The 26,650-nt window shown below is 43.4% G+C and overlaps 1 protein-coding gene across 7 annotated transcripts in view; it reads left to right on the top strand.

Moving 5' to 3' along the window:
• The window catches only part of Arhgef6 (Rac/Cdc42 guanine nucleotide exchange factor 6), a 120,016-nt gene that overhangs the window by 10,764 nt on the left and 82,602 nt on the right, over positions 1–26,650 (top strand). For 4 of the 7 annotated variants that reach the window (XM_048457518.3, XM_048457519.3, XM_048457515.3 and 1 more), the window contains exons 3-4: positions 22,667–22,751; positions 24,900–25,030. In XM_048457518.3, coding sequence (XP_048313475.1) covers positions 22,667–22,751; positions 24,900–25,030 — 216 coding nt within the window. Of the gene's footprint in view, positions 1–454; positions 621–798; positions 836–22,303; positions 22,344–22,666; positions 22,752–24,899; positions 25,031–26,650 lie in introns of those variants that run through there. The other 3 variants (XM_048457520.3, XM_048457522.3, XM_048457517.3) reach the window with 3 other exon arrangements.

Below are 26,650 nucleotides of genomic sequence, written 5' to 3' on the forward strand. Positions count from 1 at the left end.
TTGCTGCTGCTGCTCTGCCCTGCGCCGCTGTCACTTCCAGTTCCTACTTCTGCGATCCAGGTCCGGGTCATCGCTTCCCCGCTGCTGGCCCGGTCTCTCCAGGCTTCTCTCCCTCCCGGGTTCTGGCTCCAGGCAGCAGAACTGGGTCTGGAGAAACCCTGCGGCCAGGCTCCCACAGGCCACCCGCTCCCCTCCTGTGGCCACCCCACAGGGGCACGCCTCCCGCAGCCCGCGATCCGAGCTCTAGAGAGAGAACTTGAGGGCAAGAATCTGACTTCCCTCTTCATTAAAATAAATAAATAAATACATAAATACACAAAATCCTTTCCCTGGGAAGCTCGGAAGCTCGGCAAGGAGTTTGGAGACGGGCGCCCCCTCATCACGCGTCCAGGAGCAAAGTTGCAGGCGCCCCTCCCTGCCGGCCATACCAGCAGGCTCTCCAGTTTCGTCCTGGTGGCAGCCGTGCGGGGCAGGGTCCCAGCTCCATCTGGGGACTGCGCTTCCCGCAGCCTTGGCACAGGCTGGCGGCGCTCGGCGGCCCCGTGACTCGGAAGGGCGAGCCACTTCCAAGGAGGAGGTTGGAGGGAGCGAGCAGCAGGAGGACAAGCGAACCAAGCCAGGTGACTTGCCTGGGGGGCAAGGGGTCAGGGGGAGGGGAATGTTGAGGACTTGGTGCTGGGGGGCTGGGGTAGCCAGAGGAGGAGCCGCCCTTCCTCCAGGATTGACCGCCTAGGTCTGCAGCCCCAGCCGCCGCCGGTCTGTTCTCTGCCAGGGCCTCTCCTTGGTGCACCGAGCCCCTGGGTACCCAGAGCCGGGGCGGAAGCCAGGACACAGGGTAAGGACGCGCCAAACTTAGGGGTGTGTTGTCCAGCTTCGGCCGCAAGGTTTGTAGCAGTCCGGATTCTGTCTTCTCTCCTCCTTTGAACCAGAGCAAAGAGAGAACGGTACTGTTTTTTTGATATTAATTTGATGCTCTCCCTGGCTGGAGCAATCCATGCATTGGGGAATGTTTGACACAGGTCTGTCACAGAAGTGGTTTTCGGATGGACTCTGCCTGGTATTCCAAAGTAGCTGTAGTTGATTGCGAGTTTTCATTTTTCCAGTCATTGAAGGACCCAACAGGTATCCCAGCTATTTCATTTCTTAGTTCTAGAGTAGAGAGCTCTCAAGTTCATCTCTGTCTCAAATATCTGTCTTCTCAATACCTTACATTTTTAGTTTGGCTTTGTTATTGTTTTTGGATGTAGGAGTGACTCACATCATTTTTTCCTTCTTTTCTTAATGTGTAGTGGGAGTAAAAATATACTCGAAGAATATATTTTGCTATGAAACTACATTTTTCGGTAAAAGCTTCCCATGAACCAAAACAGCCATGTAGAACAGGATGAATCTCGGTGTTTAAGTTGTTAAGGTATTGATTTTAAAGGCAAGATTTTGAGGTATAGGCTGCTTTTCTTTCTTATATTTGCCTGGAAAAAAATCCCGTTTGTCCTTGAACTTCCTATCTTAATTTTGACATTGACCATGGTAAGAGGATCTCCGATGACATCATTTGCTCCAGCCACAGTTCAGTGTTCCACCACTGAGAGTACCTCTGTCCAAAAATGTAAGGCCCGGGCCTGCCCTTGGACTTCAGCAGATTTCTCTTAAGCAAAATATTATGCTACATGCCAGGCAATGCTGCAGTCCCTTCTTACATAAGCAAACTCCAGGCCCATGTGGCCCAGGGTATGCTTGGAGCTATTGAAACAAGAGAGGGGCTGTGTTCCATGTGACTTGCTGAAGGACGACTGAAGTTTTGAATACAATAAATGACCAGCTAATAATCTCACCTTGCATTTCTATGGTGCTTAACTTTCTTTCCCTTTTCTTTTTTCTTTTTTGGAATGCTTTCCAGTTATTCGAACTCCAACTCACCATATCCTTATAAAGGGCATTTGTAAACAGACATTGCTTTCGATTATCAAAGAAACAGAAAAGTTTGGCCAAGTCATGCGCTTCTAGCTGCAGACTCAAGAGGCTCACTCTGCTTCTGCTTCCTGTCCAGATTTTGCTGTTTGTTTTCGCTAAAAGGTGACACTTTGTACAAAAGTGTTTCATTTGGAACATTGTCTGGGTGGTCCATGGCCTCTGAACCAATTGTTCATTTGCTAGATCTCACTTTGGCCTCTTTTGCTTGCATAGTCCACTCTGTAATTAGGGGTGAGGGCAGGGTCTGGAATTTGTTTGTACCCCTCTGATCTTCCTCTTTTCTAGTCCTACTCTAGGATAGCAAGGGATGACTAGAGGGAGCAGGGATTGGAACCTAGAAATTTCCAATCCTCATTTGAAAGCATTCATAGAGGATTGTTTTGGTCTCTAGAAACTTCTTCAGGAGGCAAACTGAGAGGGCATGTGTTTGGTTTACTTACAGCAATGCATTTGTCCATCACTGTTGTCAGGGGGTTGTATGCAAAGGAAGAAAAGTAACTGAATGCCATTTCTCCTGCACCTTGGGCTGGCTGCTTCAAGTATATTATCTAATTTAATCCTCACAATAACCCTGAGAGGTAGGTGACATTGCACCCACTACACAGTGGTGGACACTGAGGTTTGGAGAAGAGCCATACATGTGCTTCATCCTGGCGATACAACACAGATACAGAATACTCAGCTAGACCTCGTTTCCTCTGTCACGAGCCATCAGGGAGCCGTTTTCAGATCCTTGGTTTTCAGACATGACCATACATTAGAAGCATCTGGGGGTACATTCAAAACCACAGTGATAGAATCTTATTGCCCAAAGCTTCTGACTTGATTGTCGTGCAACGAGGCCTTTGCATTGGTGTTTTTAAATGTTTAAGTCAGTTTGGTGAGAATTTTAAAAGCTTGAAAACATTCTAGTTGTTTGTGCTGATGAGTTTTCACAAACGACACCCCTATAATCTCCACTTGTCTTAGGGAACTTAGGCTTATTAGAACATTATCAATAGCTTCAAAACTCTTGTGTGCCTTTCCAGGCATGATCGCTCGCCAAGGAGCACCACCACTTGACTCCACAAGGAGAATAGATTGTGCTTTTTTTCTTGTTTGGTAATGAGTTTGAGTGGTAAAGTGTGTTGTTTTCATAAAATGTCTTCCACTAAGCATTATATTTGAACTAGTATGTTGTAGGTACTACTATTTAACTTTTTTTTTGTTAGTTTTTCAAGACAGGGTTTCTCCGTAGTTTGGGGGATCTGTCCTGGAACTAGCTCTTGTAGACCAGGCTGGTCTCGAACTCAGAGATCGGCCTGTCTCTGCCTCCTGAGTGTTGGGATTAAGGCATGTGCCGCCACCACCTAGCTATTTAACTATTGTTTATTGCTGAATAGTAGTAGTCCATTGTATAGATAGCCAAATTTTGTCTATCTTATTCACTCACTGATGGACATTTAAACAGTTTTCAGTTGGTGTGTGTGTTGCGTTGTTTCTGCAATGAACAATTTTTATAGGAATGTTCTTGTGGGTATCCCCTGAAGAACATTTCTTTTGAATTTATGTATAGTAATAGAGTTGCCCGGTCATAGGGTACGTATAGATTTTGTTATAAGAAGTTCCTCCAGAAAGGTGATTGAAGGGACCAAGCTTTTAGAAAATGTGTTTTAAAAACTATGCAAGCAGTTCTGGCATGCGTCTAGGGGTGAGAAGCTCTCCTCTAGTTTCTCCACATTTTACCTATCTAGCCACGTCAAAGCTTTGCTACCTGGCTGAGACCATAAAGAACGAAATATTAAACCAAGTGGAGTCTGTCGTTCCAGCACTTTGGAGGCTGGAGCACAAGGATTGTTGAGTTGGAGGGAAGCCTGGCTACACAGTGAGTTTCGGCCAAGCCTGGACTCCAGAGAGGAAGAGGCAGAGACAGGAGGAGAGGGAACTGCTGAGTTAGGTAATTTATACATATTTCCCCATCATCCCTTACACACTATTTTATACTTTCTACTTTGTTTATTATTGTTGTGATTATTAGCGTGTATGTACACGCACAACTGTCATTGCATATATATGGAGGTTAGAGGGAAATTGTCAGTACTCACTGTGGTTATGTTTTAATATATCTGTTGGCATGTCTTGAAAGTCCTTAAGTCAGAGACCAAAGATTCTTCATCCTTGTAACTGTAGTCCTTGGGATGGAGCAAGGTTCCTAGCAGATCCAAGTCCTTGGAATGTAGCAAGGTTCCTAGCAGATTCTAGTCCTTGGGATGGAGCAATGTTCATTACAGGTGCTCACTAAAATCCACTAACTAAATTATTGTCCCGTGGAATGGCTGAATAGTCAGGGGAGTCCTTGATTCCGAAGGAGGTAATCCATTTCTGCACTGAGACTTACACGCTTTGTTCCTAGGAGATTGCCTCAGTCTCCCACTCAGAGACAAATCACTTTTACTTAGCTAAGCATGTAAGCATTAAGGGTAACCTGGCTGCTCACCCCAAACGGATGAGAAGTGGTGGATGAGGTGAGGCAAGGGAAGGTATGTGGAAGCCCTTGGCAAACTGGGACACAGTGCCTGCATAGCCGTCTGGGGTAAAGGGAAAAAAGGGCCTGCTGCAGGTTAGAGATGATGGAGATGGCAAAAAATGTGTGTGCGTGTGTGTGCGTGTGTGTGTGTATACAAAGCACAGAAAAATGAAATCAATGGTACACCAGCAAAAGGGAGAAAAACTATATAAATCAGACCCCTAAACACCGAAGTTTTCAGTGGGAGGCCAGGCATACTCTATGTGGGACGTGGTGACTAGAATTTACTTCTTGCCCTGTCCTGGTCTGCATTTGTTTCCTGCTTCAGACATTCTTATTCATCCCACTGTCCCCTGTACGAGCAAGTTCGTGTGTGTGTGTGTGTGTGTGTGTGTGTGTGTGTGTGTGTGTGTGTGTGTAAATGGTATAGTAGCACAGTGATTAAGAGTGAAGAGCTTCAGCCTAGCTTTGCACTTAGTCTGACCTGAGTTGGCTACTTAATATGGATATGACAGTCTTTCATGTGGTAGTGGGTATACAGGATCTCTGATGAAGTATATGTTACCCTTGATGTTAGTGACAGACAGCAAGAAACGCAGTTGGCACCAAGTATAGACTCAATGAATGCTAGCTCCTTTTCTCTCTCCCTTCCTTTTTCCTTTCCTTTCCTCTCCTCTCCTCTTCTTTCTCTTCTTTTCTTTCTTTCAAGGGGGTCTCATGTATTGCCCTCAAAGACTCTACATAGCAGTGGATGACCTTGAACTCCCAATCTTCCTGCTGAGTGCTGGGATTATAGGTGCATGCCACCAGGCCTATTTTATGTGGTGCTGAGCATTGAGCCCAGGGCTTTGTGCATTCGAGGAAAGCACTCTACAAAATGAGCTTTACCCCCAGAACTGAAAGCTCATTTCTAATTGGAATTTTGATGTCTTCTAGTAGACTTATTCATAAGTCGTTCTGCATTATGAAAACAGCAGCTCCCTTGGTTATGTTGAAATAATCCTATTTGATAAGTGAGCTGGATGATCCCTTGAAATTGTAACATTTAAACAGATTAGATGTAGAGCGAGCATTAACTGTGGGCTCTCTCAGAGTTCTGTGCTTTTATATTAGCTATGCTGGAAAGTTAGACATGGATGAAATTTGAATGGGAAACAAAAACATCCAGCCATCTTACATCTTACCTCCATGTTCTATTTGGCAGAGACTGCCTGGTTTTGGAAAACCATCTTAAAGAGCAAAGCCAAAGGTGAAAACCTTGCATAGTTTGGAATACTTAACACAGGCCTTTTCCAGAAAGCAAAACAAAGTTGAATGTTTCTGGGCTTTATAGATGAATAGTGATGGCAGGCTTGGCTCTAGTTCCCATGATTCACTGCAAAGAGGAACCTATTCAGTATTGTCAGTGTCTTTCCTACTTGAAGGGTCTTTCCCCCTGCAATTGAAATTCTCATTGAGGACAATCACTGAAGTTTGGGGTAGGATGCAATGTGCTTAAAATAAGTTATAGAACATATTTGCTTTGGGAGATTAGAGGAAGACAGTTCATATTTCATTGACACTGTAGCTCATTGTAACCCATGGAACACAGATTGGAATACTTAACTGGAGTTTCAGACAATACACAGAGCATCGTCCAAGTTTTCAAAATGGCTTGCAGCAGCTCTCCCTCTTTCTCTGCCCTGGTCCTGCAGTTGTTCTGAGCGCATACCCAAGCTGTGAATCTATTAAGCCAGACTTTCGTCTGTCCTGGAAGTCACTATATCGAACAGTCTGGCTCTGAGCTCATGGAAATCCACCTGTCTCTGCCTCTGCCTCTCAAGTGCTTGGGTTAAAGGTCTGTGCCATCATACCTATCCAATTATTTTTTTGCTGATAGAACAATTTGCATATGGTTTCCTTTATAGCAAGGCAAGACTAGAAATGTACTTGAGGATCCAGTTGTAAAGAGGAAACTGGATTCTTTAGTTGTTAACCCCAGTAACTTCTGTAGTCACCATTTTGTGCTCTAAAAATAGAAACAGCTTGGATAGAGTCTTGTTAGAGCAGAGAACTCAGGAAAGCTGTCCATTGTTTTCTAGTCTGTACACCAACTAAGCAAATATAAGGAAAGAATAGTTTCAGTTTCTAGTGTTTGTCTCTATGAAAGGGGTTTAGTTCATGTGTGTTTCTACATGAACGTATTTATTGTGACATTAAAATACCACAAATGTAAAATGTGTAATACCCAACCTAGAGAAAGATGCTCACTTATTGTTTCAGTTAAGTTAAACAATTCAATGAATGATCTTTTGTTTTTGGTGGAGACTATAAAGCAATTCCCCCTTGCACACAGGAAGGAAGTAATAAACCTGTTGAATTGAGCACAGTTGGGGGATCAGAATCAATGGCCTCTATTTTTTTTAAAAAAAATAGAGTATGTAATTTCTAAAACGGGAGCCCATTGTTTCTGAGTTGAGTTGTATGAACCCGCTCTATGAAAAGGAATGCATTTTGTTAGTAAATTGTATCACTGCAATCTTCCCGACTGGAAATGTAAATTCTCTCATTTTAAATCTCACTCACTCTAATTTGCTTTTAATGCTGACTCTAATCCAGGCTGTTTCTGAGGGCAACTGAGTACAATGTGCCTCTTTATTTAAACCATGCAGCCTCGCTCTGCTATCCTCAACTCCAGTTCATTCTAACTTGGTCACGTGCATTGGTGAGGCGCTCCTTAAGATAAGTGGATGAATTTGTGCTGGGTTGGCCACACTGCATAAGGCACATGCCATCGTTGGTGATGCCACTGGATTTAGGAGAAGTCAAAAAATCATACTGCTGTGCTTGCTTTCTTGAGACACGGTTTCACTATGAAGCTCCTGCTGGATTAGAACTTCACATCTGACCCAGGGTAGCATTGTACTTGCAGTGGTCCTCCTGCTTTTCCTTCCCAAGGACAAGAATTACAAGTATGATGCTTCTTCTCTCGGGTGTTTATCCCCTGCAGACAGAGTGTTACCATGTAGTCATGGCTGGCCTCAATTTAGGATCCTCCTGCCTCTGACTCCCCAGTGCTAGGATTACTATTCATTACTCTCTATGTCTCTGTCTTTCTGTGTCTGTCTGTCTCTCTCTCCCTCTGTGTGTGTGTGTGTGTGTGTGTGTGTGTGTGTGTGTGTGTGTGTGTCTGGGAATGTGGGTGCAGGAGTACCCCTGGCACACATTTGGAGGTCAGAGGACAACTCTCAGGAGTCAGCTCTTTCCTTTCACCAGCTGGGTTGAGGGATTGAGCTCAGAAGTCAGCCTTGCACAGCCGCCGTTCCTGCTGTCCTAGGCTGTGCTTCTTGAATTGCAGATGAGAGAAGTCTGAAGCCACACACTGGCCCCTTGAGGCCCTTGCTTACCAGTATTTTAGAACAGGTAATTGTCCCACCCTGGCCAGAGCTGTGTGGTTTGGAGATTTGGAGATAAGGATCTTTCTGTGTGTTTTTATGACAGAGTTTTACATAGTCCAGGCTGGCCTCAAACTTTCTCTCACTACATAGCTGAAGATGACCTTAAACCCTCAGGATCTTCCTGCCCTCGCCTCACAAGTGCTGAGGTTACAGGCTGGCAGCACCGTGCTTGGCTTAGAGACGCGGGTCTCCGAAGATGGCCTTTGGAGTGTACTGACAACTCCCGAGAGTAACTAGTCACACATCATTTCTGTTTGGCTTCTGGCAGAAGATTTACCTTCCTAATTAAGTTCCGCTTAGACAAATAGAGTAAAATCCCAGTTTTATTCATTCTTAGGGACTTGAATATTATTACAGAGATCAGACATGTCAGTTGACGGATTGAATAGGACGAGAGGGAGAAGGAGGAATTAAATCAAGGTGAGACAGAGTGCGGCAGCTTGCAAAGTGGCAACTAAAAGCCTTATTAAGGACTGCTCCCGCCCTAGACACAACAAGAAGACATTCTTCTACGTCTTGGAAGTGTTGACTTTATTTTAAGAGGCAGCTTTAAGGTGTCAAGTTCCCACCATCTTTTATGAGGAGCTGTGTCTGTGAAGCAGGCCTAAATACTAAGAAAATTTTTTTCTTATAATTTGTGTATTCTTCAAAGCGAGATCTCTATAGTGAAGGGAGGTTATCTGCTCAATAACTGCAGAGACATTGGTGAAGGGAGGTTATCTGCTCAGTAACTGTAGAGACATACATGCAAATCCAAAGAACAATGCATTTGACTAACAAAATCAATCGAAAGCCTGCACACGCTCATAAGCCCAACAGTAAGGAGCTGAGGTAGGAGGGCCACAAGTTTGAGACCGCCTTGCACTGCATCCCGCTTTCCAGGTACACCTTAGCCATACAGCAAGACCCCATCTCAGAAATTAAATTCGAGAAAGCTGGAGAGATGGGTAAGATGGGTAAGCTCTTACTCAGTGGGTAAGAGCTCTGGCTGGTCTTCCAGAGGACCCAAGTTTAATTCCCAGCACTCATACGGCAGCTCCCAGCCAGGATGTAACTCCAGTCTAAGGGGATCCAATGCTTCTCCTGGACTCTATGGGCACAAGACATGCACATGACACACAGATATACATACAGCCAGAAACTCACACATATAAAATAAATTAATTAAAAATAAAATCGAACAACTTTTGATGAAATATACTGTAAATAAGCATTTTCTTTTAATTTATTATTTTTGAGATTAAAAAACAATTACAGCATCTTCCCCTTCATTTTCCCCCCTCCAATCCTTGCAAAGCATTAGCCTTGCTCTCTCTCAAGTTCAAGACCTCTTTCTTTACACTCCTAGTTATAAATCCCGCATCTAAGTCTGTGTAACATTATTTATATGTAGAATCATATACATATGATTTTTCATAAGACTATTTTTTCCCTTTTTCAGTATTCTTTATTGCCTACAGCTCTTTATCTAGGTTCTAGGCTCCATTTCTCTGTTTCTTGTTAGCATGCGTACTGGTGTCATCTTGTTCATGTTTTATTAAGGCATTCATGCTGGTGAGATTTTGTAGCTGTAGCTTCTCTGACACTTCTAAGAGACATTGTAACCTAATCTGTTTGCATTCTCAGAAGGCAGGGTGGTACCTGGGAATGCATTATATATATTTAAAATTTTACCTTCAAGGGAAGACAACAGAATGGAAAACTTGATGATACACACATAGAATCCCAGTACTAGGGATGTAATCAGGAGTTCAAAGCCAGCCTCAGATACATGGAACACTAAGCGAGAGAAAGAGAGAGAGAGAGAGAGAGAGAGAGAGAGAGAGAGAGAGAGAGAGAGAAAAGAAATGGAAGTTAGTGTATATGGGGTTGACATCTTTATTTCCTAATTTTTTATGTGTATGTATGTAGTATGCACCTGTGCATGTGGGTACACATATCTGAGGAGGCCAGAAGTCAATATTAGGTGTCTTCCTCAATTATTATTTTTAAATATTTATGTTTATGCATATGGACGTGTATCTGTGAGTGTATGCCATGTGTGTGTCGATGCTCAAGCAGGCAAGAAGGCATCAGAGTCCCTGGAGCTGAAGTTACCCTGGAGCTGATGTGGGTGCTAGGTGTTGAACTCGCGTCTGCTGGAAGAGCAGCAGCAAGTGCTTCTAACCACTGAGCCATCTCTGCAGGCTTCTACCTTTTTCTTCAGACATGAGCTCTCCCTGTACCTGGAACTCATCAATTCTGCTAGACTGTCTAGCCGGTACATCCCAAGGATGTGCCTGTCTCGTACTCTCCAGCTCTGTGGCAATAGAAATGTGCTGGGTTTTTATGCCAGCGCCAGGGATCCAGACTCAGAGCTTCAGGTAAGGAACCTCACCGCCTAAGCCATCTCACCAGTCCATTTACCAGATCTCACATAGTATCCCTTTACTTATCTTACAAGAAAGTAGTAAATTAGCGTATTTGCTATTGTTCTGTTGCTGTGATAAAACACCAAAACCCAGGCAACTTACAGGAGAAAGGGTTTATTTAGGCTCACGGGATAAGAATCTACCATACAGGGAGGCACGACAGCAGGCAGGTGCGGCAGCTGCTGTAGAAAGCTGAGAACGCACATTTTGAACCGCAAGCATGAAACAGAATTAGTAAGCTAGAAATGTTGCCAGTCTTTTCAACTCTGAAAGCTGATCTCCAGTAACATACCTCTTCCAACGAGGCCAGGCATCCTAAATATCCCCAAATAGTTCTATCAACTGGAGATCAAGTGTTCAGATGCCTGAAATCAATAGGGGGTCGTTTCTCCTTCAAACTTCTACAGTTAATTCTTGATATATATTAGGTGCTCAGATGGTATTTATTGACTAGATAGTAGCTTGATCTTAATTTTAATTAGTTTTAAAAATATTTTCTTCTAGATGTCTTGGATATCTAATACTAAGTGTATAGCGAGTGAAATTAGGAAAACAAAGCTAGGTCTCTAACGTATCATTGCTCAGTGTTTTTTATGCCGAGCTAAAGCATCTGTTTCAAAGTAGTCTTATTTTACTTTTGTTTAGTTTTGAGGTACAGACTCATTACATAGCCAAGATTGGCCCTCATCTTGTGTCAATTTTCCTGTCTCAGTTTTCTCCCTCAAGTATTTTTAATTAGAGAAAGAAAGAAAGTTGTGGGAGCTTACATCCTATGATGTCATATGGAAACACTTGGCTTCCCTACCTGCCCACTTCTTATTTCTTATCTTACCCCAAATCTCTTGGTTTCATTGGTGTTTCCTCTTTTTAAAACCAGATTTATTTATTTTTTACTGTGAACATATACATGTACACATGCATGTTTATTTTTTATTGTGTGCCCGTATATATGTATCCATGAGTGAGCGAGCATGCCCATTCACATGTGTGGAGGTGGAATGAGAGAACAACTCTGGAGAATGTGTTCTCTCTCCTCCCCATTCAGTGTCCAGACTGAACTCATATTGTCAGTCTCTCCAGCAGGCACCTTTGCTTCTGACCCATCCTGCTGGCCCCTTCACTGGCCTTTCAAAGTCAGACCGCTACATATGGCTACATATGCTCTGTTCCTACATGTGACCTCCAAAGTGACACAAAGTCTCCCAATCACACTCTTGTAATCAGTGAATTTATTTTACACAGTGACAGGAAATTTATGAGATCTGATTTATCAAGTTTTAATAGGAAAATAAAGTCTTTTGTCCTCTCTTCTTTCTTGGAAAGATGTGCCAAAAGGACAGGTATTTTTGATGTAAGAAATATCTTTGAATTTTATTTTATTCTAAAATATTTACTTCATGTGTATGTTTCCCCTACATGTATGTATGTGCAACATGTGTCTGTCATCCATGAAGGTGAGAAGTATCGAATTCTTTGGAACTGGAGGTATGGATGGTTGAAAGCCACAGTATGGGGGCTAGGAATTGGACCTGAGTCCTCTGCAAGAGCAACAAGTGTTCTTAAACCCATATGGAACCAGTTTTCTGTCCTCTGTTTGGATTTGAGATTAGGAAAGAGCCTGTCTGTGAATGAAAAGAATTTAGCAGGATGTGCCTAGGTGTCTAACTTAGTGGCTCCAGAGTCTAGAGGCCAAATACAATACAAGTTTAGGGAATTCCGCCGAATAATGATGAGTAGTGTTTGGACTAAACCTTGGAACTGAAACATGATGGAGACCTAGGGTTCAGGTCCTAAGTAACCTTTCATAAGGGAGAACAGAGTGGCTCGGTGAAGAAAGGAGAGCCCATGGGGCACACATTGATAGGATGAGGTAGTGAGAAATACTGGACTTGTTAGGGAGGCGCCAGCTTGAGAATAGTCTTGCATGCTACCACCTCAGAATGACAAACATGCTTTTTGTTTTCTTTGTTTTATTTTGCCTGTATGTAAAACACATATATTACACACACACACACACACACACACACACACACACACACACACACACACACGCTAAGAAAGTGTTGGATCAACTCAAACTGGAGTTAGGGACAGTTTGTAAGCTATCAGGAAAGTGTTAAGACCCGAACCCAGGTCCTGTGCGAGAGTGGCAGGTACTTTTAACTACTGAACCATCACCTTTTCAGCTCCTGATTTTTTTTTTTTAGAGACAGGGCCTCACTCTGTAGCTTATGTTGTCCTGGATGTCACTGTGTACCCCAGTAAAATGGATCTTGAGCCTGTGGTGATCTCCCTGCCTTTGTCTTCTGAGTTCTGGGATTATAAGCAGTATCTTCCATGCCTACCATATGAGCTTGATCTTTGAGACAGTTTTAGGTTGGCTTTTGTTGGGTGACTGTTCTTTGAGCTGTAGATGCTAACTGAAACACTATAACTAATGTTTCTGATATCTGAGTTCCTGAATGTCCACCTTCCAGTGTTTGGATTTTTCCAAGGTAAAAAAAAAATGTGTTTTTAATGAAATGTTGTAAAATTCATTAATTAATTAACAAAGTAATTAATTAAATAATGTCTGCTAGGCATTGCTACCTCTGAAAAGGATGTATTTTTTTTAATTACACAGCGACAGAAATATGAAGTGGCAGAAGAATTGCTAAATGTGATCTCTAAATAAAGAGGGACTGGAAATGTAGCTTAGTTGGTAGAGTGCTTACTTAGCATGCAGACAGCCCTGGATTTGGTTCACAATACTGTGTGAACCAGTGTAGTAATGCATACCTGTAATCTCAGCGTGTGTGAGATGAAGGAAGGAGGATCGGAAGTTCATGCCCATCCTTAGCTACACAGTGAGGTCCAGGCCAGCTGGGGCTACAGAAGACTTTGTCTATAAAAGATAGAAGACGATAGCTAATTTTGATGTAACCTCCTTCCCACCCAGATAAACTAGAGTTGGAAGGATTTGGGATGTGTAGTTTATAGTCTAAAAGTTGCAAGTTGCCTCTTTTTTATGGGGAGACATTTTGCCATATTTCATTAACCTCTGCCTATGAACTGAAGCTGGTTTTAGAGCATGGGTATGAATAAGTTAGTCCAGCTTGCATTTGCTGTCCTTTTACTGCTCTATAATACAATAATTAAAATATAGTCCATTTTAGCAAGGCAATGAAAGCCCACAGATCCTTCCTGCTTCCTTTCTCTGTAATACTTAGGTCATAGTGCTTCCGGTGGGATTTAATGGAGTTTCTATGACCTGGGACCATATTTCATACATGATTCAAAAGATCCACAACCAGGGAGTCTGACGTGCCTCTGGTCACTTCCCAGTTACAGGGATTAATTGCTTAGTTTTGCAGATGAGTATTAGCATTTCTTGTTTTAGATAGCTGTTTATTGCAAAGCTGGAAGGTGATTGATCTTGTTTTTGTTGTTTCTGCGTTTTTTGATTTTGTGGTGTTAGATATTGAGCCTTTGGACTTGTGTATGTTGTGCAAGCGCTTGAAACAGCGAGCTACACCCCTAGCCCTCTTTCTGAGTTTATTGGACTTTTGGCAGTGCTTTTCCTTTGGTTGTGATTATCTATTGACAAGAACATCTAAACACTCAGTATGCATTTAAATGTCTATTGAGATTCTACTGTGTGACAGGAACTCTTCTGGACATGGAAGGTATAAAAGTGGAAAAAATTGGGGCGGGAGGTGGAGGGAAAAAAAAAGGAAAAAAAGTGGAAAAAATTGCACTGGTGTCATGTGGCTTAGATTGTACAAGTTGTCTGTCTGCATGTAAGGCTCTCGGAGAGACCATCCTCTCAGTCAACCAGTGAGGGACTAGTCAACGTGGATTTCACACGGGTTGCCAGAGCAGTAGGTCAGTTGGAAAGACTGCACCACCCCATTGGAAAGCCGGGAGTGGTTTTCATACAGACACAAAAAGAGATGGAGATTCTGAACAGCTGGCTTGCTGGTAGATCACGGGGGGCTGTTTCTCAGCATGACACATGTTCCAGAAGAGGCATAAAGGTTGGTACATGGAGGACTTTGTGGAAACTGGCAGTAGCCCGCATCTATTTCTGTGTTCATGAACTTCGTCTCTCAGATTTGTGCAGACCTCATTTTATCCCCTGTACCTAAAATCTTAGGGGATTATTGCTTTGGCTATCTTTTAAGGCTCCAACCCAGTCATTTGAGGCCCCCACGAAAGCAGAGGCTCCAAGCCCAACTCCGTTATTCTCTAGATTGTTACAAGATTAAACACTGGACACTTTGGAGGATATTCTCACTCTTCATATGTTTACCATGGTCCTCGAACCACAGAGTTCTAAAATCTACAGTACCGAAAATGTCTAGGCCCTTTATTCATCCTTTGAAAAGAAGGGGGAAAAGTGTTGTGGATATTAGAAGTTTATTTGGAAGCACATGGCTAGTAACAGTGAAGAACTGGAATATATTACCGGGCGGTGGGGGGGGGGGGGTAAAGATGGCTCAATGGATAGATGTGCTTGTATCGAAACCCAATAACCTCCGCATGGTGTGAGGAAAGAACTAACTCCCGCAGAGTTTCCTCTGACCATCATATACCCTGAAATAAATAAAAAGTAAAATGTAAACAGAAATACATGGTTAAATAAAATATATTCGTAAAATACAAAAAGGGGCTGTTTTCCAAATTCTCACCTGTGAGTTATTGTTGTTAATGCAAACATTTCCCCATAGAAATAAGGCATTGCATGTTGGTTATGTTTCCTGGATGGCCCACAGAAGCTTGTTTAATACTTTATGCAGCTGAACTATAAAAACACACAGAGACTAAGAAGCAGGTGCGATGCTAAGTCTCCAGGAAAATGTGTTCTTTGTTTCGATTTAGAACACCCGGAAGTCAATCCTTTTTCTTAAGCAGGTGGTGGTAGGTGTTGGGGAGCCCACCTCAGGTTCTCACATAAAAACATTCCCGTGAGTGAGGCATTGCCCCCTTCCCTCCTGAAAACTGACAGGAGGAAGGGTAGTGGGGGAGCTACAAGAGTGATTAGCTTCCGCATGGCCTTCAGGTCCTTCCTCTTTCTCGTGGGTTTTCTTTGTTGCAGTGCCTTTGTAAAACCCCATGCCTTCCCACCCCAGATGCCTCGATCAGCTCTTGTCTCTTCTCTTTCCTAAACACTGAGCCCTCTTGTGAAGATTAGTCTCTAGTGTGGAGAGTGGGGGTTTTCCCTGAAGGCGGCACAGGAAAGAGTGTAGTCCAGGGCTGTGCTGCACTGATGCTGGCGAGGTCAACTTGGTGAATCGAGAGTGTGAACAGTGAGGAGTTAGGCTTGGGCCCTCGTTCTTTCCTAAAAGCAGTTTGGGGCTGAGCGTCCTGCCTCCGGATTCTATGAGGTTCAAGTCCTCTAGGAGCCTGTGTTAGCCATATGCAGTGACTGTACAGAGATCCACAGATGCTATGTAGGAGCCTGTGTTACTCATATAAAGTGTACAGAGATCCACAGAGACGAGAGAACATATATGGTTAAACAAAGTGCCTGTAGACACAATCACAAGCCAAATGCCACTGCGCAGTGGCAGAACCATAGAGAAATATGAGTTTGGTTTTTTTAAAAAAAACATCAACTTATAAACTCTATTATGGCAGTTCCCTGACTCCCTTGCTTTATATATTTAACACACATGCTAGGCAAGCAGTCTACCACTGACCGACATCCCATACCTTTTCACTGTTTACTTTGAGGCAGTAGCTTCTAAAGTTGCTTAGGCTGACCTGGAAGTAATTCTGTGACCCAAGCAGGCCTTGAGCTAGTGCTTTCTGTGCCCAAGGCTCCCAAGCATCTAGAATTTATAGGCCTGCTTCACGAGATCCCGTTCACTGTGCATATTTCTGTTCGAAGAGAATGCTCTTGCCATAATATAAGCGTGTGACTTCCTGTCCACTTAGTAATACATCTCAGCAAAAAACGAAGACTTTAGCATTTGAGTTTATGCAGAGGCCTTTGGTGATGTTGGCTAGTGTGAATCCATTGTCTATAGCCTTGAGAACTGAATCAGATTTGAGACCTCAGAGATCTAGTTAAGATGTTGACTTTGACATTCTCTATTCAGAACATGGATCAATAGGCTTGTCATTGGCCTATATTGGTCAAATTCGTCTCATTTTTCAGATGTAAAAGTCACAGGAAGGTGGTGTTGTTTTCCTAAGGTCCTTACCATGGTCTAGCAGTGCCAAAGTTGGTATTGGAGTCTAGGTCTCCAGACTCCCACACCTCTTTCCAACATACCTCATGTTGTTGCAAATATAGGCACAGGTAGGATCTTGTTTCCGAAATTGCTGAATCACTTTTAAGTTTGCTCCACATCAATAGAATCAGTTATTAGGCCGGGTACAAATGCCATTACTGTATTCTACTAGGTGGAATGCTAGCGGGGAATGAGACTAATTTCTGAGCTAAGAGCATTATTTGTTGCTGACTGCTTTTAGCAGGAGCTGGGTGGCATTCTCACGGGTTACAGAGCCAGAAGCAATGCCACCAGTGAAATATGACTAAGCAGCTCAGATTGGCTTTCTCGGTTGTACCATGTAATGACATTTCCTTCAGAGTTCAGGGGTTAGCAAAGGCAGTGTGTTCCGCCGTGAGAATTAGAGAATGTGATTCAAGATGAGCTCAGTTAATTTCAGATTCTGTTTCATAAGACCAAGATGAACAGGAAAGCACTGGGCTGGCCTGAAATATTTGGCATCCTTTCTTTAAACGGGCTAGAAATAGCAGCTGTGCTTCTTTGCGGTTCCATTGGACCACTTGTTTTGCAGTTGATTAGATTGAAACAACAACAACAACAACAACAACAACAACAAAAGAATGATGGAGCCAACTGTGATCAATGTAAACCTGAAAGTAACCTGAAATGGGAGTTGACTGGGTGCTATTGAAGCCACAGGAACGTTAAAGGCATTGTTGATTCTGAAATAGAATGAAGGGCGTGTGGATTCCTTTCTTAATTGGGATGGAGCTGACCTGCTTAACTCAGGTGCTTAATGCATGATAATGAGGAAATCAAGGGAGCCCAGGTGACTTAGTTTATTGCTGGAACCACAAACTGGGACCCCCTCCCCCATTTTACTGGTGCCTTACAAAGTGTGAACTGCTCTTCCCAACTTCTGGCAAATGCAACATGAGTTGTGTTGGAAAATGGAAAGGGAATTAGGCAAGGCCCCTTGGGAGACAGTCTAGGAGGGAGGAGATTTTCATTGCCGCAGTGAGCTGAATTAGTCATTTTTGGGACTCTTACGAACTGTCTGCAGATGTTCAGATGCTACTGGGACTGAAGTAGCAAGGGATTTCTTCCAGTGCCAACCCACGGATGGCTTTTCTGTGTTTTCCTATGTCTCAAGGAAGCCTCAAGGGTATGCGCATGGTTACAATGCCCGTCAGAGCAGCCAGTTGTAAATGTTTTTTATTTGAGGGAAGGTTTCATCTATTTCAGGCTGGTCTCAAGCTTGGTATGTTATTGAAGATGAACGTGGCCTTCTGATTCTCCTGCTTTGACTGCCTAACTATTGAGGTTACAGTAATACCTTAAACACTCCTGAGTCACGGGATGCTAGCAGTCAAATTCAGGACTTTGTTCATACAATCTAGGAAGGCATGTCTCCAAGCAAACTACACCCCCATTTTCTTATGTGTGTATTTTTATCGGTTTCATCACTTTTCTTGTCTGTGACTATACTCTTGATATTAGTTTATTCATTTAAGGAAGTAAGGAAACAATTGTTCACATACTGCAGGCTTGTTGGGGGAAACAAATACAATGAAAATTATTAAATCTTATTCTCTGGCAATATCAAAATGTCATAACCTTATAACAAGGGAAATGATTTCTCATATTCATTCATGGTTCTGGAGGGTAGGAAGCCCAAGATGAAGCTGCTAGTACAGCCAGTAGCTGGTGAATACATGATCACAGTGTCTCATATGGTGGAAATGGCAAAGCAGCTGTTTTGGGGTCCTTTTATTTATTTACTTTTAAACTTATTTTTATTTTCTGTGTGTTTTTGCCTGCATGTATGTCTTTGCACCATGTGTGTGCTTGATACCAGTGGAAGCTAGAAAGCATTATGTTCCCTGGATCTGGAGTTATAGGTGGTTGTGAGCTGCCCCGTGGGTGCTGGGAATTGAACTCTGGTCCTCTGGGAGAGCAGTCAGTGCTCTTAATCACTGAGCCACAGCTTAATGAGGTTACTAATCCCATTCATGAGGAATCTGTGCTTGATCGTGACCTAATAAGTTCCGAGTGTCCCCACTTCCAAACAGTACCACCTCAAAGGTTAAATTTCAGGGCATGAATTTGGGTGACATAAACACTCAAATCATCGCAATATGTATTTACTGTCCAAGCCTCATGGCAGGCAGATGGCAGGGCCCAACAAATCAGTAATCATATTTGTGTGATTAGTGAGGTGTAGAGTAGAGACATAGCTCAGTGAGTAGCCTAGCAGGCATGAAGCCCTGGGCTTCTTACCCAGCACTGTATTGAACTTGCGGTAGTGGTCAGTGCCCGTAAGCCCAGTGCTCTGGAGGTGGAAGCAGGAACATCAGAAGCTGAAAGGTAATCCTTGGCTATAGGGAGTTTGTGGTCTAGCCTAGACTCTATGAGACCTTGTAGAAAATGGGGAGAGGGTTAGTGAGGTAACAGAAAATGCAACAGGGAATTAGAGGAATGCCTTCTAAGGTGCCTCTTTGCCTTACATGTTGAAATTGAGAGTGACTTCAAAAGAATCTATTTGTAAAATCATAGAAATGGTAACTTCTGCACAATTTACACTGGCAGATCCCCAAGATTTCAGAATTCACAACTGGTGTTTAGAAGATGGAAAATAGGTTTTGATGTTATTGTGGATTTCCAGAACGGAAAAATGTTGGAAAACGTGTAACAACTAAATGTCTTGTCTCATTTCATCTGCTGATGTTGGAATGGAGTTTGGTTGGCTGCATGTGAATGTTCAGCGAAGCATCTCTAATGAGGCTTGGTGCCTGTCTTCTCCGTTGCTTACCCACAGTAGAGTTTCTGTTGTTTGTAAACTTGAGTGGCATTCGCCCAGTTGCTGGAGGGCTACCTTGGGATCCTCTAGCAAGAATCCAATTCTCTTTTCCATGTCTGAGTCACAGAAGTGGTAAAATAAATGGACGGTGGGAGTCTTACTGTTCATCTGGCCTTCACACATCTACATGAACTAAGTGGCTTCTTTCTGGACCAAAACAGGGATAAAGAAAGCTTAGCTGTTCAGAATCTTGACCATATACCAGACACTAAAGAGGCTAGCAGGTGTCTTACAGAGTACTACATGGGGATATTATCACAACTTTGTCATGAGTTGACTTGAACTTTGAAAAGTACTTACCTTTCCACAGGTCCCAGGGTTTGCAGATAGAAAGAGGGGTTAGTCTTCCATTTTGTGATATTAGGGAGAGATGGAATAGCACAATCCCGTAATACCAACACTTGGCGGGGGGAGGGGGCTGGAGAATTACTGCACACAGTGAGTTCCAGGCCAGCCAGACCTACGTAGCTCTGTCTCAAAAACAAATCAAAGAAAAAAACCCAACAAAGCAGTGGTGTTCTTCCTATTCCAGCAGCCTATATAGTACCACATTTCTCCTTGTTCTTCTTCTCTGACTTCACCTTAAGGGGCTCTCCGCCACCTTTTTCCAGGTGGGCTTTCCTCGGCAGTATGCTCTAAATGGCTGGCAATGAATGGAAGCGATGTGCTCTCTCCAAATAATGTTTCCTTCTCTATAGGAGATCCAGGCCAAGTTCACGGAAGAGAGATCTAGAGTAGAATTCAATTTGGAGAGGCTGAGGATGTAACTCAATTGGTCAAGTACTTGTCCAACATATGACGGGATGGTGGCACACATTGCTAACCCCAACCCCTGAGAGGTAGAAGCGCTAGGCTCAAAATTTCAAGGTCCTCATTGATGGCCAAGCATGTTCAAGGTCATTCTGTGCTGCATGCAGCCCTATCTTTAAAAAATAATCAGTTTAGAGCCTAGGGATGTATGGTGTAGTGAAGGCTGTCTGTCGGGGTATCTGGACAAATACTCTGAAGCAAGAATCTCTGTGCCTTGTTCTTCTTCTAATCCCCAAAGTTTTCTCAAAAGGGAACTGGGTGCAGCCCAGTAACTTCCTCATTTGAACAGAGACTTTAGTTGATGCCTGTTTTATTTCATGACCCTTTCATATGCTCTGAAACTCAGTCAAGTACCAGGCTATTTTAAGAATCCCAGTGTTGCCATTTGCAAGCAATCAACCTGGGTAAGGAACACAAGGCGGGTAATTTCATCCCAGGGTTTCCTCGCATGTCTCTATTCTCCTAGAATTTCCTTTTGTTTATCGATGGAGAGACTGTCCACTTTTTCTGTATCGGTCTAACAGACATACCCATATGCATACATATCAGCAGTCCCACTGGCAATTAGAGGCTGAAAACAAACAGCCTTAGTTGGACGTGGTGGGTCCCAAAGCAAAAGAAGACATAGGTGTAGGAAAGAGACTTGTGGGAGTGGACAATAGGAGTGTGGGAGGAAGAAGAGAGGGAGAGTGTGATCTCTGGCTGTGCGACATTGTAAAAGGAACACTGTTAACACAAAGGAAACAAGTGACCCTGCCTGGTGACCATTTTGGCATCGATATCATGAACCCTTTCCCACCGGGTCAGTCCTGGGGGAGATGGACTGAGTCTGCAGGTAGGGGTGCTGTTGCCACCGTCGATAGCATTTTGTTCACCTCGGTTTTGGCAAACAAAATAGAACTCCTGTCAGTTTATTCCTGGAAAAGCGCGCTTTAAACATTTGGAATGTAGTACCATTTAACTCTTCGCAAATATAATGGTACCCTTTTATTCAAAGTCTACTTCTTCTTATTTGTTTATTTGTTCTCTGTGTGTGTGAGTTTGCATGCATGCTCCTATGCCCATTCAGCAGAGGACAGTTTAAGAAGTTGACTTTTTACTTTCACATGTAAAAACTGGGGCTCTAACCGAGGTTGTCAGATCTACTATGTAGACTAGGTTGTCCTTGAACTTTTGGTGATCCTCCTGCTTCAACTTGCTGAGTTCTGGGATTACTACTGTGAGTCACCACGCCTGGTTTACATCTATGCTATTGGCTGACTACTTTGGCTTGTTCCTGTGCTTGAAGTTATTAGCCTCAATATATATGTCCGAGATTATAAGATGCCCCAACCCATCTTAATATAGGGAATGTATTTTAAAACCAACATTTTATACTGCATTTCAAACATTAGGGCTTGTGAAATGACTCAGTGGTTAAAGGCATTTGCCTGACAACCAGACCTAACTCACCGTGATGGACAAGGTAGGTGAGAACCGATTTATTCCCAAAAGTTGTCCTCTAACACACGCAAATAAACGAACACAAAAAGACATCAGTAGGTAATTGGCACTTTTAGGAGGAATAGTAACCTATCAGAATGGTGGCAAAAATAGGCAATGTGGATTTATATTTTTAGGCAGGTCTCATTCTAGCCCAGACTGACCTGGAGCTCACTCTGCAGCCCTGGCTGGCCTCAAATTCATGGCAGTCTTCCTGCCTCGGCCTGCCAAGTGTGGTAAGTACAGATTTGACCCATCATGCCCAGCCAAAGTGCCAGAAAGGACTGGAGCCATGGCTGCAAAAGTCACCCGAAGCCGGGAAGAGCTCAAAAGCTCAGGCAGATGGGGAGTCAGATCCTCTCGGTTCACAGATGAGAAGGGCAAGATCGATCAGAGAAGAAAACGGGAAGTGAGGGTGCAGAGCAAGAGGCAGGTCGGGACAGAAGTTCTGCAATGTGGCATTGGGATCCTGGGCAGTTTGGCAGCGTCAGGGAGGAAGGGGAGGAGAGAGAGGGACTTGTGATAGCGCCACTAGTGATGACAGGGAGCAAAAAGGAAAGCAGAAAGCTTCACCTCCTTATCTGTAGACTTCTGGGGCCATTGAAGAGGTGTTGGGCAGGGACTGGAACCTGTGCGCACGTGCTTCCTGTAAGTAGCTGAGGAGCGTCATGTGTTCAGGTCAGGAGCCTGGGGCTGTGTATGTGCTGTGGACTTCCTGGTGGGCACTTCCTCCCTGACTTGTCTTTCATATCCCAGTACTGTCTTGTTCTGACTCACTGATGGCTGCCACATGGCATTAGGCAGCTCAGCCACCGCGCTAGGTTCTCCAGACGGCAGGCAGGCAGAGGTTTGCATTTTGTCTTGGACATACTTTTCCCTCTTGAGAACTTGAGGAAGGGGCCTTTTGACAGTTTCACTTGTTGAGTTGATTGCTTACAGCATCTTACAGTTTCAAATTTCCTTTTTAATAGGTTTTTGAGCCCGATGACCTTTATTCAGGGACCAATTTCTCCAAGGTTCTGAGTACTCTTTTAGCTGTCAACAAAGCAACAGAAGGTAAGGCCTGCTGGTGATTTATGGTCCACGTTTCTAGATGCCAACTTTGGCCACAGTTGTTCATATGGTACAAATTTCTTCCCTTCCCCCAAATAAATCTAAACAAATGTAAAGTACTTCAATTTTTAATAACTTAAATGTTCTTATCACAGAATAACAAGGAAAATACATACCTATCAAGCCTACATATTGCATTCTTATATCCTTAATACAACAATAAGAATCAAAAAGGGACGTCATGCGAAGCTTTTGGATTGCCAATTAAGTATAACAAGACGGAAAACAAAAAGGGAAAGACCAGTTCCAGTTCCTCCTTTAAAAAAAATAAGGTTTACAAAATACAGCCATCACTTCTCTTTCTCCGCCAGAGATATTTTTCTTCTACTTTTCCATGGGTCGTGAAAAAGAGCTATTCAGTAGTTTTGCACTGTGAATGAAACCTCAGATTCCCCATGAATGAAAAGAGTAGCTTATTTACACATTTCTTATCCACTGTATTGGAGGTCATTAAGTATAAGCAGAATAAAGAGGAAGCTGATATAACTATACTAGAAACCCTTTTCTGTGACATCGTGTCTTAACTCTCTTGGTAGCAGCCATCAGGAGTTCAAAGGCTTTGAGCCCTCTCCATGGGTCTGGGCTGCCTCAACAGCTCCAAGTGATCTCATTCAATCTCTGAAACACCTTTGGAGGCCATGGTGATGGTGAAGTCCACATTATAGATGAGGAATGCCAGCCCACAGTTACCCAACTAGAAAACAGATGACTAATCCAGGATTCGAACCCACACATGACTGTCCGGAGCCCTTATGCCAAACGTGAATCCTGCCGCTGAATGGTTTAAGAGCCAAAAGACTGTGTGCCCAGCACTGCCAGGTGCCATAGAGGAAGTAGAAGATATGGCCCTGCCCTTGAGAAAATTACCATCTATTTATGGAGACTCAACTTATCCACGTGAAACAATTAGAGAACACAAGCAGACAATATAATCAAGTGCCAAGTAGGATGGAGCAACTAGGAAGCCATCGAGTAATTATAGTTTTACCCCCAAAGAGCTGTAGATAATAGCAAGATGGAGAAAAATACTTCTGCGAAGTTGTTCTTTTGCTATTTGGAAAAAAAATGTTTTTGAGCTATTGCGAGGCGTATAGCAGAGAGTACAGCTAATTCAAGTAGCTATATTTAACACACATGACAAGTATCCAGTTCTGGGAAGGGAGGGTGGTACAATTCTAACATTATGCCACACAAATTATACGTTCCTTTGCCAAACTCTTCTAGCAAGTTTTACAGTCTCTTCGCTTACCACAGATATTTATAAAAATACAAGGAGGTGAAAGTTAAAACCCACAGCCTCAAGGAAATGACTTGGATACTGAGCCTGTCGCCTAGGGAATGTTTGGGCTTTAGACTTTTGCAGTTTATATCTTTTAAAAATAAGTGGAGAGGAAAAGGAGCCTCATTTGAATTTGTCAAGAAGCCAGCCTCTCCCTTTAATACACACTCAGCATACTGAGAACACCCAGCTCAGCTCTGGCCCGATCGAATTTCACAAAGAATCAAGCAAGAGAAGGCTCCCGTGTTTGGTTTTACAAAGCGATTCTAGTATTAAGATCGCATCTGTCTCAAATTCCCTCTTCTCCCTCATTCTGATTCTGCACCCCACCTCGACACACCAGGGAGACTTTATGTTATGGGTGCCACGCATATTTTCACATGTAAGCAAAGAACCCCTAAGTTATGGGCCAGCAAACAAAGAGAGAAATTTGAAATATTTCAAAAGTAATAAGAGCCACAAACAGCTGTTTGGCACCCGATATAGGTCTGCCTTGGATAACAGGGCATACTGTGACAACTGGTTCAAGAGGGAAGAGTTGTAGGGAAATGGGTTAGGAGAAAATGTGGTTCTGTCGCTGTTTTTCATTATACTGGACAGCAGTGGCCAGTAAGGTTAAGAAGAAAAAAGTTGGCCGTTGAAAGGAAAAAAAAAAAGGGAGGGGGAGCCTGAAACACACAGCCTGTTCAGAATGATAGAAGTCCCAGGGGCTGCTCGGATGGCTTTGACAATGTCCTGGGAAGGAGCTTCTCATGTTGTCGGTGGTTTGCTGCCGTGAGTGGTTCTTTTACCATCTTTTCCTCTTTTCACAGATCAGCTATCAGAAAGACCATGTGGACGGTCCTCTTCTCTTAGTGCTACCGCTACCAACAGTGCCCCACCAAACCCACAGGCAACAGTTCCCAGCACCACTCCAGCGCAGCAAAGTCAGGCAAAGGCAGTGGTAAGTGAAGTCCCCACTCCCTGCCCCCTCTGCTTTAGAATCTGTCACATCAGATCAGCATCCCAGATGTCTTTTCATACGTGGTGAGGTCAATACTCTGTTTGCTGTGTCACTGGACAGACTAGGTATAGAGTGAAAGCCAGTTCAAACTGGAATGCTAGGCCAAAGCAGGTAGGTGGGGTCCCTGCGTCTGGAACTCAGGGTTGAAGCCCAGCTCTGCTGTTTATGAGAATTAAGCTAGTCACTTTACTGGGAATGCTTTGCAAATGTCTGTCGTCATGACTGCTCTTGATGGCACTTCGCTGTTCCTTTCCCTGCCTCATGACCTTATTAGAATATGTTATTACCTGGGACTCACAAGCAAACAATAAGTATCTGTTATTGTTCTGGTCTTGATTGCAATCTTTTTTCTTTGAATTCTTATTGAGCAAGATCCAAGCATAACTGGATCTGGTGGAACAAACCTGCATTCCCAGCACTCTGGAAGCTGAGGCAGGAGCATCACTACTAGTTTGAGGTTAACCTGGCCTACATAGTCCACTCAAGACCAGTGTCTCAAAAGAAGATCCACTTTTAATATCAGCCCATGACAATTCTCTATACTGGATCTCCTAATTGTCTTTGCATTTGGTCTTAGCCACTTTGATTTGGGAGGAAATGCGATTTTCTGTTCTTTCATTCTTGTCCGGCCTACTGTAGGCCACCACAACCTGTTACTTCCAGAGCATCTGAATAGGTGGTTCTTATCCTTCTGGAGATCGCACCTTCCTCCTTCTCCTTTTGACACAGGCTCTCATATAACCCAGCCTGGCATAGAACTTGCTACTCTTGGGAGGTAGAATGACCTTGAACTTCAGGTCCTCTTGCCTCCACTTCCCAAGTGCTAGGATTACCAGTGTGTGCAGTCATACTTGGCCTATACACTTCTGAGGATTGAACCAGGGCTTCCAAATAAGCATGCTACCCCTGGAGTTACAGCCCAGCTGCCCCAACAGATCCTTTAGAGAAGCTGGTGAATGCTATGGCACCATAGTCTTTGTCCCTCTTATATTGCATATAAAAGCTTGTGTGCACAGATTAATATGGGCAAGGAAAACTGCGTTGAACTTATCAGATTCTCATAAGGATCTGTAACTCTCAGAAGTTAAGCCCAGAACTTCTTATTTATGTAATTGTGGGTGTTTTGAGGCAGTCTCATGTAGCTCGGGCTCACCTTGAACTCGATGTGTAGCTGAGGATAACCTTGAACTCCTGATCTTCCTCCCTTCAAATCCTCAGGGCTAGGATCACAGATGTGTGCCTTCCCCTACCCAGCCTAACTGCGACAAGTGATCTTTACTTTTGACTTAAGGCCAGCCTAGTTGAGATTTGTTAACTGAGAGACAGGAGTGGTTTTTATAAGGGTAGTTTAGCAGCTAACGTTGGGACCAAATTTTACGTTGGCGAGAAGCAGGATGGAATAGTATATTAAGTTCGCTGTAGTAGCTGCTGCAACTAAGCAGCCACGTTTAGAAAACTGATGAAAGAAAAGGGAACCAAAAGCTGTGACTCCCTCGAAAATGTTCACTCTGACAAACGCAAGTTTTATTTTAAAATTTTGTATTATTATTATTATTATTA

This window comes from Myodes glareolus, chromosome X, assembly GCF_982192425.1.
Source record: "Myodes glareolus chromosome X, mMyoGla1.1, whole genome shotgun sequence".
Lineage (NCBI taxonomy): Eukaryota > Metazoa > Chordata > Mammalia > Rodentia > Cricetidae > Myodes > Myodes glareolus.